Source organism: Dunckerocampus dactyliophorus, chromosome 3 (genome assembly GCF_027744805.1).
Source record: "Dunckerocampus dactyliophorus isolate RoL2022-P2 chromosome 3, RoL_Ddac_1.1, whole genome shotgun sequence".
NCBI classification, from domain to species: Eukaryota; Metazoa; Chordata; class Actinopteri; order Syngnathiformes; family Syngnathidae; genus Dunckerocampus; species Dunckerocampus dactyliophorus.
Genome location: NC_072821.1, coordinates 4003180 through 4021624, shown reverse-complemented (window position 1 = coordinate 4021624; position 18445 = coordinate 4003180). Strand labels below are relative to the sequence as shown.

The 18445-nt window shown below is 41.3% G+C and overlaps 1 protein-coding gene across 1 annotated transcript; it reads left to right on the top strand.

Annotated features, from left to right (window-relative positions):
* The first annotated feature begins 13483 nt into the window (after positions 1-13483).
* Positions 13484-16083, top strand: irx3a (iroquois homeobox 3a). The gene is made up of 2 exons (XM_054770892.1): positions 13484-13936; positions 14229-16083. The coding sequence occupies exons 1-2, from the start codon at positions 13700-13702 to the stop codon at positions 15255-15257; spliced, it is 1266 nt and encodes a 421-aa protein (XP_054626867.1). The 5' UTR covers positions 13484-13699; the 3' UTR covers positions 15258-16083.
* The last annotated feature ends 2362 nt before the right edge of the window (positions 16084-18445 follow it).

The window sequence follows — 18445 nt, the reverse complement described above, 5'->3', positions numbered from 1 at the left end:
AAAATCAGAGACCAAGAACGGACATTTTATCTTGAAAGGCAAGTCATAGCGCAGAGTTCCCCCGCTACATCTCGCAATGTTACAAAACCACCGACACTGAGCGTGTGCACTTTCTAAGGAGAGTCCGGGACGTCCTTAAAAATACAATTTCTTCATATGATATCATTCATATGTGTGTTTTCATTCATATATGTTTGTTAGCCGTAGAAGAGGAAAGAATGGATGCTTATAAGTTGGTCGTCTTCTGCTTATGAGAAGTGGAATTACTTCTGCGAGTCATTGTGACACCAAGGTGAGTCATGTCCGTCAAAATATTCAAATATGTTGGCTTGTCGTCACAGCTTTCTGGTAACGTGATGACAACGAGGCGGTGGTGGGTCGGTGACGTCGGGTCACCCAGAACGTCGTTCGTGTGGGGATGAGAGGCTGAAACGATGAAATACTTTGCCGTTTTGACCTGAAAACGTTTCCGTGTGGATAGCCCCTCAGTTGTCTTCATAAGTTGCTGTTTACATTGTTCATTTTCAGTGGTACAAGAGTGATAGGAGTAGCAGGCACACAAGCCTAGAGCGCCCTCTCGTGGCTGTCAGTGTGAAAAAAAACATATACGAGTCGCTCCGGAGTACAAGTTACAGGACCAGCCAAACCATGAAAAACAACTTCATTCTCCTAACGTTGCAATTTTTTTTTCCTCATAACATTAGGACTTTTATTATGATAAGACTGTGACTCTTTTCTGATAAAGTTTTTATTGTTGTGTTTATTGTAACTGTAATTGCATGACATTGTGGCCATTTTACGTAGTGATAAAAATTCATTTACGTCACAGCTTTTTTCTCATCCGTTACTTTTTTCTTTAATTGTATACAATTATGACTTTTTCTTGTTTCATAATGTTACAACTTTTTTCTCATTATAGGATTACAACTTTTTTCATGAGATTACGTCTCAATTCTCAGCAAAATGACAATTTTTTTCTCCTACACAAGTTATATGACAATTTCATTCTCGTAACATTAGGACTTTTTCTCGTTACATTACCGTAGTAACTCGGGATGCTCCGATCAATCGGCCACTGATCATCATCGGCTGATTTCCATTAAAAATCACATGACTGGCATGTGCCGATAAATGCCTTTCAACGCCGATCCCAAATGCCGATCACCTGTGGCTAATGCTATTGCAGCTCGCAGCGATCCACTCGTGCAGTGTAGTGTCTTGCCCTGACTAAAGTTTTGGGCAGCGTCCTCGGCCCACTTTCCTTCAGTCTTACAACTTCATTCTCGTACATTACGTTGAAGACAAATAATCTTTCTTAACCATGTTTTTCTCATTACAGTCGCCCGTCGCTACTTCGAACATCGCTCCCTCGCTCTATTGCGGGTTTTCAAACATGAATTCATAAATGATTACTGTTTGGTGGCTGACTATGGACTATTTATTAGTCAAAAAATATTGAAAGGCAAGTTATATGTAGCATTCTGCTCACTAGGTGTCAGTAATGTTACATTGGTGAGACCTGGCATGTCTGACAAGTTCTCCTCTCATCCCGTGTGGAAGTGGTAAGGTCTGGCTTCTTACTTTGTCCTTCTTCCGAACTCCATTTGGAACATTGTCTGAGGTTTAGAATAAGTCAATTGTAGAGGCCAACTAGTTAGCTCGGCAGCTTGCAATGCTAGCGGCGGTAGCTTGCTATGCTAGCCTGCACAATGTGATGTAAACAAAAAATAATAGGTGACCGTAGGGGTGTTATGTCATGTCTACGGGCTCTAATCATGTTAAAATCCGTATTTAGAAAGTCATAAACAGGTTTTCTGGAACCTGGAAGTGCGATAAACTAGGGACGACTGACGACATTATTCTTGGAACATTCCAAAAAAATCTCATCTTTTCATCATTATATTACAACATCATTTTCTTCACAGTAAGAATTTTTTGGGGTATCATCACAACTTTATTTTTGTAATACTGCAACTTTTTCATATAATATGACTACTTTTCCTAGAAATGTTCCAACCTCGTTCGTGTAATATTCTGTTTTTTTTTTCTTTTTCATTATTCTTGTATTCTAACTTTTATTGTCGGTATTTTGTATAACGCAACACTTTTTAAAATATTGTTAATACTTCAAAACTGAACATTGTTATCAATGTAAATAAATCAGCTAAATGTGTCAAAATAATCAAATAATCTCTTTTGAAGGCAGCCCGTGTATTTTCTTTGAGTGGGAACTTCACTCACGTTGGCGAGTGCCTCAAAAACAAGATGGGAAAAGTTGGCGATAAGACGAGGGAGAGTTAATGAATGTGCTTTTATCTTAATGAGGACACTTTTAATCCACACGTTGGCTTTAACAGGATTATTGATGTCTATTTTTTTTATATCTTTTGGCATATTAGCTGTTGCGGTGTATGTCAAGATGCATTTCATTATTTTGCATTGAAAAGCAGGTCTGTTCTTGTTTTGCGCTGGAGTGCACTGCCAACTGTTTATTCCAGCAGCTCAACCAGCATTTAGCATTAACCCAGCTGGGCCGACAAAACGGCGCTCAATCGATGGCTGATCAATGCAGCCGGCGAATCAATCACGGAGGTTTTCTTCTCCAAATATTTAATTAAACATGGTGGCAAATAACTGGAGGATTTATTGTTTGATGCTAAGAGCGTTAGTGATTTTTGCTCTTCCACCTTTCCCAATGCTTTGGCGCTCGGGAGCCTTAAAGGGACCTAGGGAATAGCATGCAGACACTTTTCCAATACATAATCATGTGTATATATACATGAATATATACTTCCCTGGCCTGGTGTTACTAATCCACTGCTGCTCTGGGGGCGCTCATTTCATTAGGCCAGGCTGACAGGCTAGCAGGCCTTTTTAATATATGCTCTAATGGCTATCCAATACCAGGAAAACGCTGCTGATGAGCGATGTGCTCAGCTTCTAAAGGCGGTTAATGTGACTGCTTAGGAACGAGAGGCTTGGGGTTTTGACGCGTGCCCTCACTCGACCATTGCAAATGTACGTAAATCTACGATTCCGGGTAAAGCATCCTTCAAAGACTAATTTTTGGCTTTTAAAATGAATTTTGATACTGTCCAGTGAAAACCGTGCAAGTGCAATTCATGAAGTAGTTGACCTGCAGCTCAACGACCAATTAAAAATTGTTTTGTGACACTCTATTTTTAACAAGGAAAGTGGAACGTTGGCAAACATCAGTCTCGCCAAGCGTCTTAATCCGACCCACCAGGCATTTCCAAATTCCTTTTTTTTTTTTAAACTTTACCATCAAAACTGTAGCTGGCAACATGACTCACAGTGCGATTGTGGCACGCTTGAGTCACCAAAATAGTCAGATGCAATCTGTATCTTGTACAAAAAAGCGTTCCAAACAAAACAACACAGCAGTGTGTTAACAACATGTCAGGATCCGTGTCATATTTTACACTAACCGGAAAATGTACGCAAACCAAGGGAGGCAAAATTTTGGCGTAAATGTTGGACCTTAACTGAAAAACACGCAAACCGGGGCGTATGCTAACCGAGGTTCCACTGTATCTCCATCGTCTGACAGAATTGTCCGTCAAAAAATGTACTTCCTTTTCGGCCACACCTCCACCATTCACTTTGGTTTCAAAGACTCGCCGCAAAGACAAGCGCCAAACATCTTTGCGCTGTTTTAAGTCAAAAGCGTGTGTCTAAAGCAGTAATTCAAATGCGAGTTTAGTTGATTTCAATGTAAATATCAATGTAATTCTTTTATTGGCGACATCGCAAACTTTCTTTTTGCTTCGCTATTCATCATTACAAGCTGAGCGGTACATAAACGTCTCATCAGAATCCGATTGTTATGCTATCTTTCACGATAACCACACAGCGGATCATCGTTAATTTTGTTCTAACTTAGTGACCACAATTTATAAATATTTTTAGCAGATGAATGACTGTAAAAAAAACATGTTTACTAAGTCTGATGCAGGTCATTAAAATCCATTAAATCCATTAAAATCTGAATAAGGCTAATTTAATTTATTTTTCATTTTCATTCATCCACCACGCAATGTTTTGACGACATCGTGACCTTTGTACCTTTGTTGTCATACATCGCTTCCCATCGTTATACTGTTCTGTCCCGGGACAAAATAATGATGCCACAATATATTATTTCTCACAGTACGGTATCGATACGCCAACGTTAGATATTGATACGGTCGCTGTCCAATGTCCTCATTTGTCTAGTTGTGCACTGCTGAGAATGGAGTTAACCAAATACTTTACACCAAGTATTGACAATTAATTACAAAAAATACTTTTAGCATAGCAAGCTGCCGAGCTAACTAGTTAGCCTCCAATTCATTTATTGTAAACTTGAAAATGGCTTTGAAACTTAGTGGGGTAGAAGGAAGAAGTAAGAAGCCAAAATGTACCACTTCCACACGGAATGGGAGGAGACCGTTTTTCTTTATGTCATGTCAGACTCTTGGAGTTGGATAACAAAAACACATATAATAAATCACACAGAAATCAAGATTAAAGAAATAAAAACGTAACAGAAACATGATATATAAATAAATAAAAAATAAATACAAAATAATAATAATAATAATAATGATCATAATTAAAGTAAGTTACACCAGGGGACATGAGCAATGAAAATTAAATTGAAGTAAGGATACTGAAGTGGGAGCACAAATTTATAGTCTTGATAGCTTTCTTGTTATTAGCAAAGGATATTGATTTGAAGTACAGCTTCAGTTCTTTCATGAGAACATAAAAAAGGAGTTTAACTTTGGCAAATTTAAAGTCGGTGCAAGTTTTTTTTTTCGGTGCAAGTTCAGACTAACAGAGTACTGTACGCTTGTTGACGCCTTTCAGTTTTATTCATTTGCAGTAATCTTATTTATTGCCTTATTTTATATTGGAATGTTACTCTACTATGTTTATGCTAACGTTTTCTTATATTTTCCCACCATATTTGGTGAACTTTGAATATTTTGAAGGGCCGAAGGGGTGAGTTTGGGAAGATCTTGGAACGGATTAGGCTATTTACATGTATTTTACGCTTCGTATAACATAAAAACCCTATAAAGTAAACATTGTCGGAATGGATTATTTACGTTGTAGGGGCGTCTACTGTATATGATATCATCGTTGGTAAACTATCTCAATACCATGAGTTGCTCTGCATTTGTCTTTGCAAGTCGGCATAAATGTTTCAAATCATTAAACGTACACGTACGACATACAGCGACTGAAAAAATAGTAATAGCGTCCGGCACTAATGTCGTCCAATGTGTTTTTATGACGTATGTCGTTTTTAAATGACAAAAGCATGCACGATCGTCATCGGCCAGAGACGACACGTATCGATCGCTGTGTAATCTCGCGTCGCCAGAAGCGTTGGAATCATCGCCGGGCTCGGGAGAAAATGTCGGATCAGTGGTTCTCATCGGAAAAAACCCCAAATCAAACAGATAGTGATAGATAAGCAGATATCCACGCAGCGAAATGGCTTCTGGCGGCTGGAGGGGCCCCCTCTGAGGGTTGATAAGAGTGGGCGTGGGCGATGATGAGGCCCACTCATGGATGCATTGTTCTCCTAAAGGAGGCTGATCTCCTGTGCGTTTGGCGGTAATGAAGCAGGGATTGAGGAGCAGCGAGAGGGTAATCATTATTGCTTGTGACAGCAGTGACCTGACAGCTGGGTCCAGTCGTGCTCCAGTGCTTGTTGTACAACACAAACACACACCATGTAAGCATGCGCATTTGTGTGTGCTTACACTTATATAAGCCCCAAATGAGACAAAAGGGTAGTTGGTTATAGACTGCTCGCCTTGTTTGCCAGGTTCTATACTGAAGGATCTTGTGGCCACTGTATGTATTTGACTGATTGAACTACCTAGCGACAATAGAGCTGCAGTGACAGTCCTTCCAGACAACAGCAACCTAAAGCAATTGTCACAGTCTGTATTTTATACGATTCACAACAACTGTGAAGGATTTTTTTGTCTGTGTTTTCTTTAGATTTGAGGTAGAAAATGTATCCGACACATGACGGTGCAACACTTTTTTTTTGGTTTTTTTCCTGTCGGCCCCCTTCACTCGGCCTGCTGCAGTATCAGTATTACGAGGCATTGATTTTACGGTAAAGTCACTTTGTAAAAAGGCAACGAGTGAGTCTGGGCCCCGCTATCACTGTATTACACGGCTATGGCCCGCACGTAACAAGATGAACATTGATTCAGCATTACGCATGATCGATAATGAAATAAGTAACTTCGGGGGCCAAATTAAAATGCAAGCTGCCTCCATGCTGCCAAGCTGAGAGGTGACAGCAGGAGGAGGAGGGAGGAGGAGAGACAAGCTGAGTTTCCTTTCATTCCAAGGAGTGTAATGAGAATGTCTACACACTAATGATAATGCCGCTCTCAGGTTGCCAATAACAATGACGATGAAAGGCAGATAGGCTTATCTTGTTATGAAGCAAAATGGGAACAATAACCGATTATTGGAATGTTTCTCTGACAGAGATGAAGGTCAGCAGGAAAGGCGGTCAATGCCTATTACCCAAGCATATGTTGTTATGCAGGGCAGCCTTTTAAGGTACAACGTTAACCGTTCCGGGACATTGGGTGACCTTCGATTTGTTAAGAAAATATATAATATTCTCAACAGTCATGCAAGTGCAAAAACAAGTCAACCACTCTCACTCCGGTTAAGTTAATCCTCAGACCTTGCAGTTTTGGACATTTTCTTCTTCAGGACATTCCAAATGGTTGTGCTAGCTATGCCCAATGGTTGTGCAACGGTTCGACTTTCAGATTCATAACTGACATAGACAGCTCTCTGGTTTTCATGTTGTTTTCACCTGCAATCTACACAACGCAGTCTCGTCAGGCAAAACCTGTCCGACTCAACCTGAAACTGAGCGTGGACATCCGGTGCTATTCGTTGATTGAGTAAGCAATGCAAGAGGACACACCTGGGCAACAAAACACACCTCTCAGTCACATGCTCCAATACTTTGGCTCACATGAAAAAGGGGGTGGGTTCCAACATAAGTTGTGCATCCGATCCAGATGTAAATACCTGGAAATAAAAGCTGAAACGTTTGGTCTCATATGTCAAACAAAAATGTTTTTAGTCTACAGCAAAATGAAGTACAGTTGCAATACTTCTAGAGGGCGCTGTTTCGAGTGTACCAGGGAATAGTAGTGCATTTGGGCCTTGATGTCTGGGCCAGGCTTCCACATGGGCCCTGAATGTTGCATAAATTGTCGGGTTATTACAATCACTTTGTTGGAAATTGTACAAAAAGTACAGCATGATATCATATGATTCACTACCGTCGTCAATTTTATTTCTATAGCGCCAATACTTAGTAATACTCGCTCCTCATGCATTTCAGAAAACCAACCGAACCTCACATGCGCAAGCACTCTGACGACGGAGGCAATGAAAAACTCCGTATAAGCAGTGGTGACATCCCGTGGTACCTCAGTTTTTGTTATTAATTCCTTCCAAAGGTTTTGACACAAACTGAAACGTATAAAAAACGAGCCCATTTTTCCCATTGGAAATAATATGAATCCAATTAAGCCGTTCCAGACACCCAAAAATATTTACAAAAGATACATTTCATAGAGAATAATTACATTTTATACATTTTGTGTAACAATACAGTACAGGGCAAACAAACTACTTTGTTATGTGCAATAATATACAAAAACTAAGACAGTGTACGAAAACAGAGGCAAACCTTTGGCGCAAATTTTCCAAATCATATGGAAACTGGGGCGTACAAAAACTGAGGTTTGACTTCACTTCAAAATCTTGTCTAACGTGAAGCCCCTGAAAATCTGTGACTTCTTGACAAGTTACCCAGCATACTTTAGTATGCGGAGTCATACTAAATTGCGTTGAAAACTGGTTCCAAAAGATCTCCAAACTGGACATCTTGTTTGGACAGAAGCTGGATGTGGTCAAGTCCCAGATGAGATTAAATTACGTGGATTCTCAAATCCAATTCCACAACTACAACAACTGATCTGTCTCGTTTGTCTATTATGCTATGTTTTATGTCGGAATTAGCCAATTGGTGGCCTAAGTATCACTTTCCCAGCTCTTTGGGCTGAGCCGTCCAGACAAAGCCTCAGTCTTTCCAGCTATTGACTGCTGCTGGGTTGAGTCTGGAGAGGAGGCAGCTGTACCAACACGGTGAAGCAGAAACTCCTCATCCTCTGCCCTGGACCTCGCAGGGGGTGCAGAACAGAAGGACGTTAGCTTTGGAGTCCTAACAGTCGCCGATGATAATCAAAACATTAGATGTTACAGAAGAACTGTCTGGAAAAGGAAACTTGAGGCTGTGTTGCACCACAGGTTTTAGAACAAACACTGTCTCTTTGGGTTGGAGGACTTAGGTCTGCTCTGTAGTTAGTCAAAGGTCCCTGATCCTATGTTGGTATGCTGTGGAGCCCGCTAGCGTTTCCCAATCAGCTCTATTGAGTGGCCCAGCATGCCACAGGACTGAGGTCAGGGGCGACTTTAGGAACAAACACTTAAGACCTCAGCAGGGCAGCTTTGATAAGGATTGACCCGTTGAAACACAAGCATTATGATGACAGTGGCGAGCATCAATGCTAAGGACACCGGTAAGACTGAGATACTTAAATAGATGGACAAGTTGGTTTAATTCGAGTACTTACCGAAATACAAGTCAGTTTCCAATATCATAATAATCACAAGCATAATCAACACAAACTAGCCAGAGCTTTGTACAGTTTGTAAGAAATTCATGGATTGATTTCTTCAGTTGGGTTACCATTAAAAGCAAATTTAACTAAACGACATTTCCGAAGCAAATGAAGTGTCAAAGATTTGAGAAGAATCAAAGGTGACACTACCAGGAAGCAATTATCCTCCAAGTGCAGCTGACCCCGAGTGTCCATAAGTACACAGGTATGTTTGGTGCTCAGAGGCGTGGCCATGCTCAGGAAGGCTGAAAGCCCAGCGCCACCACTGAACAGTTGAAACGCCAAGACTAGGTCAAGAAATATCCGAAGATGGGATTTTTCAAAGCTTTTATGGACTGATGAAGATAAGAGTGCCTCTTGACTAGGGTTGGGGATCGTTGGAATTTGAACGATACTGGTTCCAATTTTTTGTTTCAATGCCGTTTCCCAACGATTCCTGGTTCCAATGCTTTTAAGGGGCAGGGTCATAAAAGTTTGCGATGCCCGACCCTACTCTTCACAGGCCAGATGGATGAGCCCGTGGCTGGATCAGTAACGTCTACCACATACAGTAGCTTCACTTTGAAGGCGGAGGGGGGGGCTACTCTTAGGGCCTCAATGAGCTTGTTGAACTGTTTTGAGTTGAAAATCGACTCAAAATAAATGCCTAAAACTACTGGAAGAGAAGTGAGTTTGGTCTTTCGAGAAGCCCATCATTTTTAGGCAGGACAATACCGCATGGGATACCTCGGGGGCTATTCTTACAGTGAAGGAAACCAGTCCACCTCTTTGAACAGCCTTGGGTGGGCCTGTGGTTGCTGACAGACTCTATGGATGGAAGACTTATAAGTGTAATTGAGAAGAATATTATATTATATACTGTATCTAATGTAGGCCTCAACATCAAAGTGTGTGCAAAGAGTGTAATGTACGCTTCCAAAAGGCTTCACCAATGCAAATCAAAGTTATCAGTTTTAACACGCATGACTGGTTGGTGCAATGTTAATTAAAAAAAGAAAATCATCCCCTTTAATCTATTCTGACAGTAACTCTAAAAAAAACTTTAAATGCATTTTCAAAGTACACTTGCTTCTGCGGATGAGAACAATTAATTTAGTTGTTAATTCATTTACTGGATTAAGCTTCAATGCGCTTTGAACACTCTAACCAGTTATTGGCACTTTATTTGGCCCCTCGTGGGACACCAGTTTGAAATCCCCAAAGCAAACTTTTTCGGTTACACACAGAGATGCTTTCAAATGTTTTCTAGTATTTCCACGTGACTTGCTAAACCGGAACAAGTCATTGCGACCGGATTGGTCGATGCTGATTTGTGTGTGTTATGCCAAATAAAATGCATATCTTTTTAGCTTCATTTGAACAGCAAATATCCTGAATAGCGAATGGAATAACTAGTTCTTGTACTTGTGTCCAAAACAAACATTTCTGCACACCAATCCAAAGACAAACTAAGTTGGAACACGAACACAAAACCCTAACTTTCTTTTGAATCCCTAATCCTAACTTGGCTTGACTTTGACCTTGTAATATTCCAACTTTTATCTTCTAATATTCTGAGTTGTTTCCTTGTAAAATGACATTTTTTTTGTTTTTATTATTGGTTTAGTCACATTGAAATTTTTACTTTTTTAGCATAATTAAATTTTTTTTCGCATAAACATTTTGAATTCATTCTGGTAATATTTTGTAAAACTGCAGTTTGTTTGCCTTTTTTTTACTCATTTATTCTCCTAAATTAAAAAAAAATAATTTGTCCAAAATTACAACTTTTCTTTTTCCTTTTTGGCTTGAGTGTAGTAAAATTCAGGCTTTTGCCTCGATTTCACTCTTGCAAAATTCTGACATTTTTCTCGTAAAATTGCAGCTTTTATAAAAAAGGTTCATGTTATTGATTTATTCTCGTAAAATTACCGCCTTTTTCCCCTCGCAGAATTACAACTTTTTTTCCTTCATTGTGATGACTTCACATTGTCAGAACATTTATACTTTTTTTTCCTCACTTTACTCTCAAAATATTATTTTTGTTTGTTAAATTGCAGATTTAAAAAAAGAAAGGTATTACTCACTATGGTAAAACTTGACTTCTCAGAAAATTATTATTTTTTTCCACTTAGCATGATAAATTCTGTCTTTTTTCTCATAAAATTGCAACTTTCCCCCGGGTCTGATGTGTATTTGTTTAATTCTTCTTCTTTTCTCATAGATTTATGACATTATTCTTGTCATATTCTCATTTTTTAGCACCTTTTCATGAAGATCCGAGTGTTAGATAAGCAGATGTAGTGCGTGCTTATTGCATGAAAAGCCACCGCGCATGTTTGCTCATAAGTTTAGAAATGGTGTCACGTGCATAACGATTAGCATTTAAGAGCTCTCTGCTATACACAACACATAACACAGCCCCACCTGCGCGAGGAAGATCCTCTGTTTTTCTTCCTTTTAACCAGGCAAAACAAACTTGCGTGTGTGCGAGTGAGTGTTTGCATTCGTTAACTGTTTACTGAAAGGGGAGAAAAGTGTGTGTGCGTGTGTGCGCGCGCGCGCGCGTGTGTGTGTGTGTGCTGCCTTAATGCTTTTATGACTTTGCCGGTTTCCCTGGTGGGTGTGAAAGTGTTAAGTTAGTGCGTGGTGCGTTTGATTGGAGACAGTAAATCACACACACGCCTCTCATGTGTTGTTGTTGGTGGTGCGCGTAGCTGGGGAGGGAGGGGACACATGCCCATCCGGCTTCGGAGCGCTGCTCAGCGGACACAAGCAGCCAGACGCCCACCCGACCCCACCACCACCACCACCTTTTACTTGCATGGCAAGGCCCCACCCTCTTTCTCTCGCTCGCTCTCCCTCTTTACGCGTGCACATGTGAGGCGCGTGTACGTGCCATCGACCTGCTATGTTATGTGATTACCATTCCGGTCGGGTGGCACCAAGCAAGCAAGCCAGCTGTAATTAATAACCCCATAATCCGGCTTGCATGGCGCACACACACACTGCAGAGAGAGAGAGAGAGAGAGAGAGAGAGAGAGAGAATGAGGGCAGTTTAACAGCAACACGAAGAAGAAATGATAGCACAATGATAACTATCTGCTCCTAAAGAAGATTATAAAATATTACAAGAGGACTTCGTGGAAAAAAAACTTGATGAAATTCAATGCCTTGCTTGTTAAAATAATAATAATAATAATGCATTACGATTTAACAGGAGTGATTTAAACTGGGGGGGGGGGGGAACATGCAGCATTACAAAAGTGACACACTTTTCTATATTGCTTCGTGGAATTTTAATTTATGACCAGCTTGTTTGCTTTAAAATCGTCTTATTGACACGTTTTAAAAAAAAGTGGGGATTAATTTGTGTGTTTTTATCATATTGTTACAAATGCTTCTTTTTCCTCCTGGGTTAAGAAGCCCTGTCTCTCAATACACATCCCAATCCACTTTGGTTGTTTATCACTTCTCATGGCCGCTACTTGACACTCTCCACCGGCGGTGTAATGATCGTCACCAAGCCTCTTTTTCAGGTGTTTGGGGGGGGGGTCTCTCCTACAGGTCTTAACTTGAAGAATGCATTTAAGATTTTGCAACACTTCCAAGTGACTGAAATGTCAGCTTGTGTATCATGTGGTGTTCATCAATGAAACAAGTGGTGGCGTGTGTGTGTGTGTGTGTGTGGTGGGGGGGTGGGGGGGGGGATATTAGTCTTTGAGAGGGGAGTTTGGGGGGAGACTAATTAATTATTATCGTATTGATGCGTGTCAGTTAAGTCTGAGTCTGGCCCAGGTGAATAAATAATAATACCATACCAATAAAACCCATTTTGTGTTTGTTTTTTCTTTATTGATTTGTTGAATGTATCGTTTTAAACACGCAAGACACATTTAGCTTGTGTTCATATGTGCATAAGCATACATATCTCATGTGCTATTTGGGGTATTTTTAACCCATCACTATCTACCTATTATTTGCTTGATATTTTTTTATTAGTGTTGTTGATTTTTTTCTCATTGATTTTTATGATTAGAACTTTTTCCCGTGTTAACCGATTTTGCACAACACATTTATGTCGTTTGCGCGTTGTTTTATAATGAATGTCACGTACTTTTCATGTATTTTTACTGTTAGTTGAAAAACAAATAAAGTCGATGAAGCTGTGCACACAAGTGGTTATTTTTTAAAGACGATAAACTGTGCAGAGCACAAACCTGATTGTGATTTTTTTCCACAAATATTTAATTACCTTTTTATTGTTTTTTTTAAATAATAATACTCCATGGAGAAAATGCACAAAATATTGAGATATAACATGAATGCCGAAGGTAATCTAAACGACAACGTGCATTTATTTGTACTATATCTACCATATATTACGGTATAATGCATTTTTAACATTTCATATTTTAAATGTAATATTAGTACATTTTCATGGGCAAAACAATTGATCAAATGTCGATTGAAATCAAAATGTTACGCCTTTTTGCTCATGGCAGCACATTATTATTTAAAATGTGCAACTGTTGTTGAAATGTATTAATAAGCATAAGAAGAAGACGGTGCAGGCCGTATAAATAGAAGATGAAATAAAAAAATGAGACTGAAACAGGACGTCAAGGAGGGAGGAGAGAGAGAGAAAGAGAGAGAGAAAAGAGGGAGTGAGATTAGAGAAAGGGGCGTGGCTTGTAAAGGACTAGAAATGTCAATCTGAGCAAGGGAGTCCCAATAATCTAAAGCAATCTGTAAGGACCTGACCTTAGTCCATGCAGATCAATAGGCAAGAAGAAGAAGAGGAGAGCGGATCATTTCCATTGGAACTACACTCTTCCTCCTTTTTGACTTTTCTGCTCGCCCCCATGCTTTGCTCACTCTAACAGCAGGAGAGGAAGAAGAAGAAAAAAAGTGGATATTCCTGCTTCTTCTCGCTTTGCTTCCCTCTCTCACCTTCCACCCGAGCCGCCATGCCGTTCTCCCAGCTGGGCTACCAGTACATCCGGCCCATGTACCCTCCGGAGCGCCAGGGGATGGCCGGCAACGCCCGGGCCGCCGCAGCAGCCGCAGCCGCCGCGGAGCTGAGTCCGTCGGGCGCGCTCTCCAACGTGCTGTCGTCCATGTACGGAGCCCCCTTCGCGGCGCCCGCTCAGGGCTATGGAGCCTTCCTGCCTTATTCCAACGACATCTCCATTTTTAACCAGCTGGTAAGTCACCGCCACTCAACTTTAAAAAAAAAAAAAGAAACCTCATTTTGTGCTCATTTCTCCGCTGTTTAAGTGCCCTCTCAACTTTGTGTTGAACTTTGTTTCGAGTTGAAAGTGGTTTAAAAATTAATACACACCACTTCAAAACACACTTAACAAAGAATTGTGGAAATTATAGCTGCAGCCTCATGTGTTAAAGTCACAGAAACACATGCAAACGGACAAAAAGACACGTTGATATGAATGGGAATGAATAAAAGTGGCTCATGTTGACTTGTTTGAACGTGTGCAGGGTGCCCAGTACGAACTGAAGGACAGTCCCGGGGTGCAGCACGCCGGCTTCGCCCACCACCACCCGGCTTTCTACCCGTACGGCCAGTACCAGTTCGGCGACCCCTCCAGGCCCAAGAACGCCACCCGGGAGAGCACCAGCACCCTGAAGGCCTGGCTCAGCGAGCACCGCAAGAACCCGTACCCCACCAAGGGCGAGAAGATCATGCTCGCCATCATCACCAAGATGACCCTCACCCAGGTGTCCACCTGGTTCGCCAACGCCCGCAGGAGACTCAAAAAGGAGAACAAGATGACGTGGGCGCCCCGGAACCGCACCGACGAGGAGGGCAACGTCTACCCCAGCGATCACGAAGGCGAGGAGGGCGACAAGAGGGAGGACGAGGAGGAGATCGACCTGGAGAACATCGACACGGAGAATATCGAGAGCAGCAAGGACGACCTGGACGAGCAGGACGACCTGCATTCGGAACTCAAACTGGACGCGAGGAGTGACTCTGAGGGTTCGGAGGGCTATGAGGATTTACCCGAGCAGAGGTTTCTCAAGGCGGTGCAGAGCAAAGAGCACCTCCACCAAATCCACCACCACCACGGCTCCCCTTTGGAGCTCAAAGCGGACAAACTCAACTCGGTCTCCGTCAGCTCCCCACCCTCGGAGAACAACCAAGCCCCGGCCCAGAAACCAAAGATCTGGTCTCTGGCCGAGACGGCCACGGCCCCGGACAACCCTCGCAAATCCCCGCAGATGAGCGGCGGCAACCCCGCGGCCTCTACGGCTCAGAGCCTCATGGCCCCGCACAGACTCTCCCTGTCGTCGTGTCCCGTGGGGAAGATCCAGACGTGGACGAACCGAGCCTTCTCGGCGCACCACCTGGCTCTGCTCAACTCCAACCACCACTACCTACAGGGACTGACCAACCAGGCCAGCGCCGCCTGCACCGGCCTGGCCCTGTACGGAGGCGGCAGGACAACAGAGGACAAGGGTGCCGGTGTGGACACGGCGGTCACAGGTACTGGCCCACGACACTGAGAACCCCCTCTCCAAAAAAGACTTTGATTTTCTCTTTTACTCTCCCCTTTTTCTTTTGGATTATTTCCTCTGTAGGCCACACACATGAAACATTACGTGTGTGTGTGCGTGTGTGTGTGTGTGTGTGTGTGTGTGTGTGCGCGCGTGCAGACCAGAAAGCATTTAAAATATGAATAATTATAATAATAATGTCCCTTATTTCTATTTTTTTCATATTTTCGTTCACCATTCTCCACTTTTATTACTATTATTGATAGTATTGTTTACAAGAGGCAACAGTCCAATGCACTGACAGGCTCCACTAATAATAATAATAATAACAGGAAGTAAAGGATTAAGAGTTTAGTGCCTTTGGCTTGTTCAAAAACACAATTTAAAAACAACATTTTTTTTTATTTCCAGCAGTGTGCACTCGTGTTTTTCCCCTCCAGAAATCCACTTTTTTTTTTTTTTTGCAAAGGCAATTGTCACTTTTTGCTGTGTTTTAGCTCTTCATTTACTTTTTTAAAATATAGTTTTATTCCCCCCATCTGAATATGGAATGTAAAATAGATAATAATACCATCTGTGTACAGCTACATTGTAAGCATGTCCTTGTGTAAAATTTGCTAATGTAATAATGTATGTGAGTAGTCTGTTTCTTTTTTTTCCCTTCTTCTTTCGTTTCATTTTTATTTGTGAGGATTTGTTGATGGGTTTTTTTGTATATAAAGTTAAGAATATGTACATACTTGTGAACCAAATTGTACAAGAAAAGTCTATATTTTTGGCTAATAATAAATGAATTGCTGCAACTTTAAGACGTTGCTTTGTTTTTGCAATTGTTTTTTTTTTTTGTAAATTGAGGTATTTATAATTCGCCAGTATTGAAGAATATATTTAAATGCTTATATGATGGCGTTACCTTTATAGAAAATGATTATTTTCTCATTTAATTAGGAAATTCCCTCTAAAGAGATGGATTTTGTGCAACTCATTGTCCATTTCCACGTAGGTCCTTCTTCACCATCGATTAAAACCATGTCCCTATAATTGTAATCGATCACAGGTGTAAAACTAACAATAACGACATTTATTTTTCTTTGCCCCCACGCACTCGAGTGTGAGCATGAATTTGCATGGCGTGTAAGTGGGATGCAAAAATAGGTTGGTGTTGGAGCTCCCTCTACAGTCTGCTGCACAGGCACAGCCATGCTTTGCAACTACACACACACACACACACACACACACACACACACACGGACACACACTACTTTACTCTTTCTTTTCAAAGCTGCATGCTTTTATCTCACCTAATCTTATTTCGCTTTAAATTCAGCGGAATATATATTTGTCCTTTTAAGAAATGTCAGAAAATGTGTGGATTGGAGTGAAATATTGCGGTTGCAATGTCTAAAAACGCCACGAGAGCAACATGCCACTAAAAATGACTAAAAACAAGGCAAGAGAGTCGTTTTATAATTTGTTACTATATGAAATGTCAGAGGAACTCATTTACAAACGTATCGTTTTGTTTTGGGAGTAAATCGTTTCGTAAGTGAAAATGTTAAAACCTTCAAAAGGGAGAAAAGTAAAATCTATAAACAATAAGTTGCATTCCTTTATTGGTTAATATTTTTGTGCGTTTTGTTAGAAATGTTGAAATATGTAAATCCTGTTTGGGGGGGGAAACATAAGATCAATAAAAAATAATAGCTCAAATAAAAGTTTTTAAAAAGTTTAAGTGGAATATGTTTTTTAAATTTGTACTTGAAATTATTACATATTGTTTTTGTTTTTTTAAAAAAGCATAAAATAAGTAGTATAAAATGTGTCCCGAAGGAATTCACAATGCAAGATATGCAGCCTCGTGATTGCATGAGACGTTCAAGACCACATGACGCAAATTCTTCTTATTAAAAAAACATATATGAAAAAAAAATCTTAAATTGAATCACCTAAAAAAATGATTATTTTCCACGTTTAAAAATAAAAACAACAACAACAAACCACGACAGACAAGTGTCCCGTTATTGTGCAAGACGAGCGTGTTGTCGGCAAGGTTGCGTTAAAAGAGGGGATAAAAGCAACCGTCCAATCAATTATTATCCTCCTTAAGAGGCTCGTCTGAGAGCATCATGCATATTCATAAGTCGACCATCAGCTGATTGTAGCCCCCAACCCCCTCATTTGTTCCTGTTCCTGTCCTTGGTTATGTAGCAGGAAGTCATGGCTGCCATCGTATTCAACACAATCAAATAGAATAATAATAATAAACTGTTGAGGTGCATGTTGACGGGAAATGAATGTATTAAAAAATAATCAACAAGAGCTGGACACGCATAAATAAACACTCTGGACGGGGCTGATGCTCAGAACATCACAGGATGTTTGCTCACATGAGAATTAGCACCAAAACGGGACATCAAGATGGTTGCATGAAATTAGGGATTAATAAAAAAAAACAAAACGTTGTACACAAAGCCTGCGAACGTGTCCAACCTGATTTTACAAATGGAATGCACCAGCTGCGGGGGCCACACAGAGGGGTGGTAGGTACCCTTGGGGCTCACGCTATAAATGAATCATCTTGGATTGGACTCTTCTTCGAGTGGACCTTACTCGGTTTAAAAATGTACAGCAACTGGATTAAAACTTTTGGTTTTAGTTGAGGTGGTGAGAGTGCTGAGGGTGGGTTGCCCCATCATGAGATGGAGTCATTAAAGGGAAATTTAATCTGTCTTTTTCCCCCCGAAGTGTTCATTGATCCAGCTGGATGGGAGCTTCAGTAAAATGCAAAAAGGGGCGGGGGTCCGATGGAGCCATCACAGGGCCCCCGTGTGTGAATGAGTTTGGAGTAAATAAACACCCGGGGCAACCCTTTGGAAGGGGGTGGGTGGGTGGCATAGAGGTGCCCCCGTGGAAGAAGAGGCTGCTCCAAATAAAGAGGGTCAGCCTTTTGCTTTCACCTCATCCACCCCTTCTGTCAAAAGCCCCCCACCCCCACCCCCCCACCCCTCTTAGAGACACACAAATGTCACCTCCTTTGTGGCCCCAGTCGGGCTTTAGAAGCGGCCCACTGTCTTTGTGCGCCAAACTAATCCTTTTATGAGCCACTGTCCGCCGCCCCCAGCCTGGCCCGGAGAAGGGCCGCAGGAACACACACCTCCATGTAGTCTTACAAGCCAGAAAAAGAACCACGAGAGAAG

What these genes read in the sequence shown, in the direction of transcription:
- irx3a (XM_054770892.1), top strand. Translation starts at nt 13,700, where the DNA reads ATGCCGTTCTCCCAGCTGGGCTACCAGTACATCCGGCCCATGTACCCT. An exon ending in TCTCCATTTTTAACCAGCTG is followed by an intron (nt 13,937 to 14,228) that starts GTAAGTCACCGC and finishes GAACGTGTGCAG; the next exon opens with GGTGCCCAGTACGAACTGAA.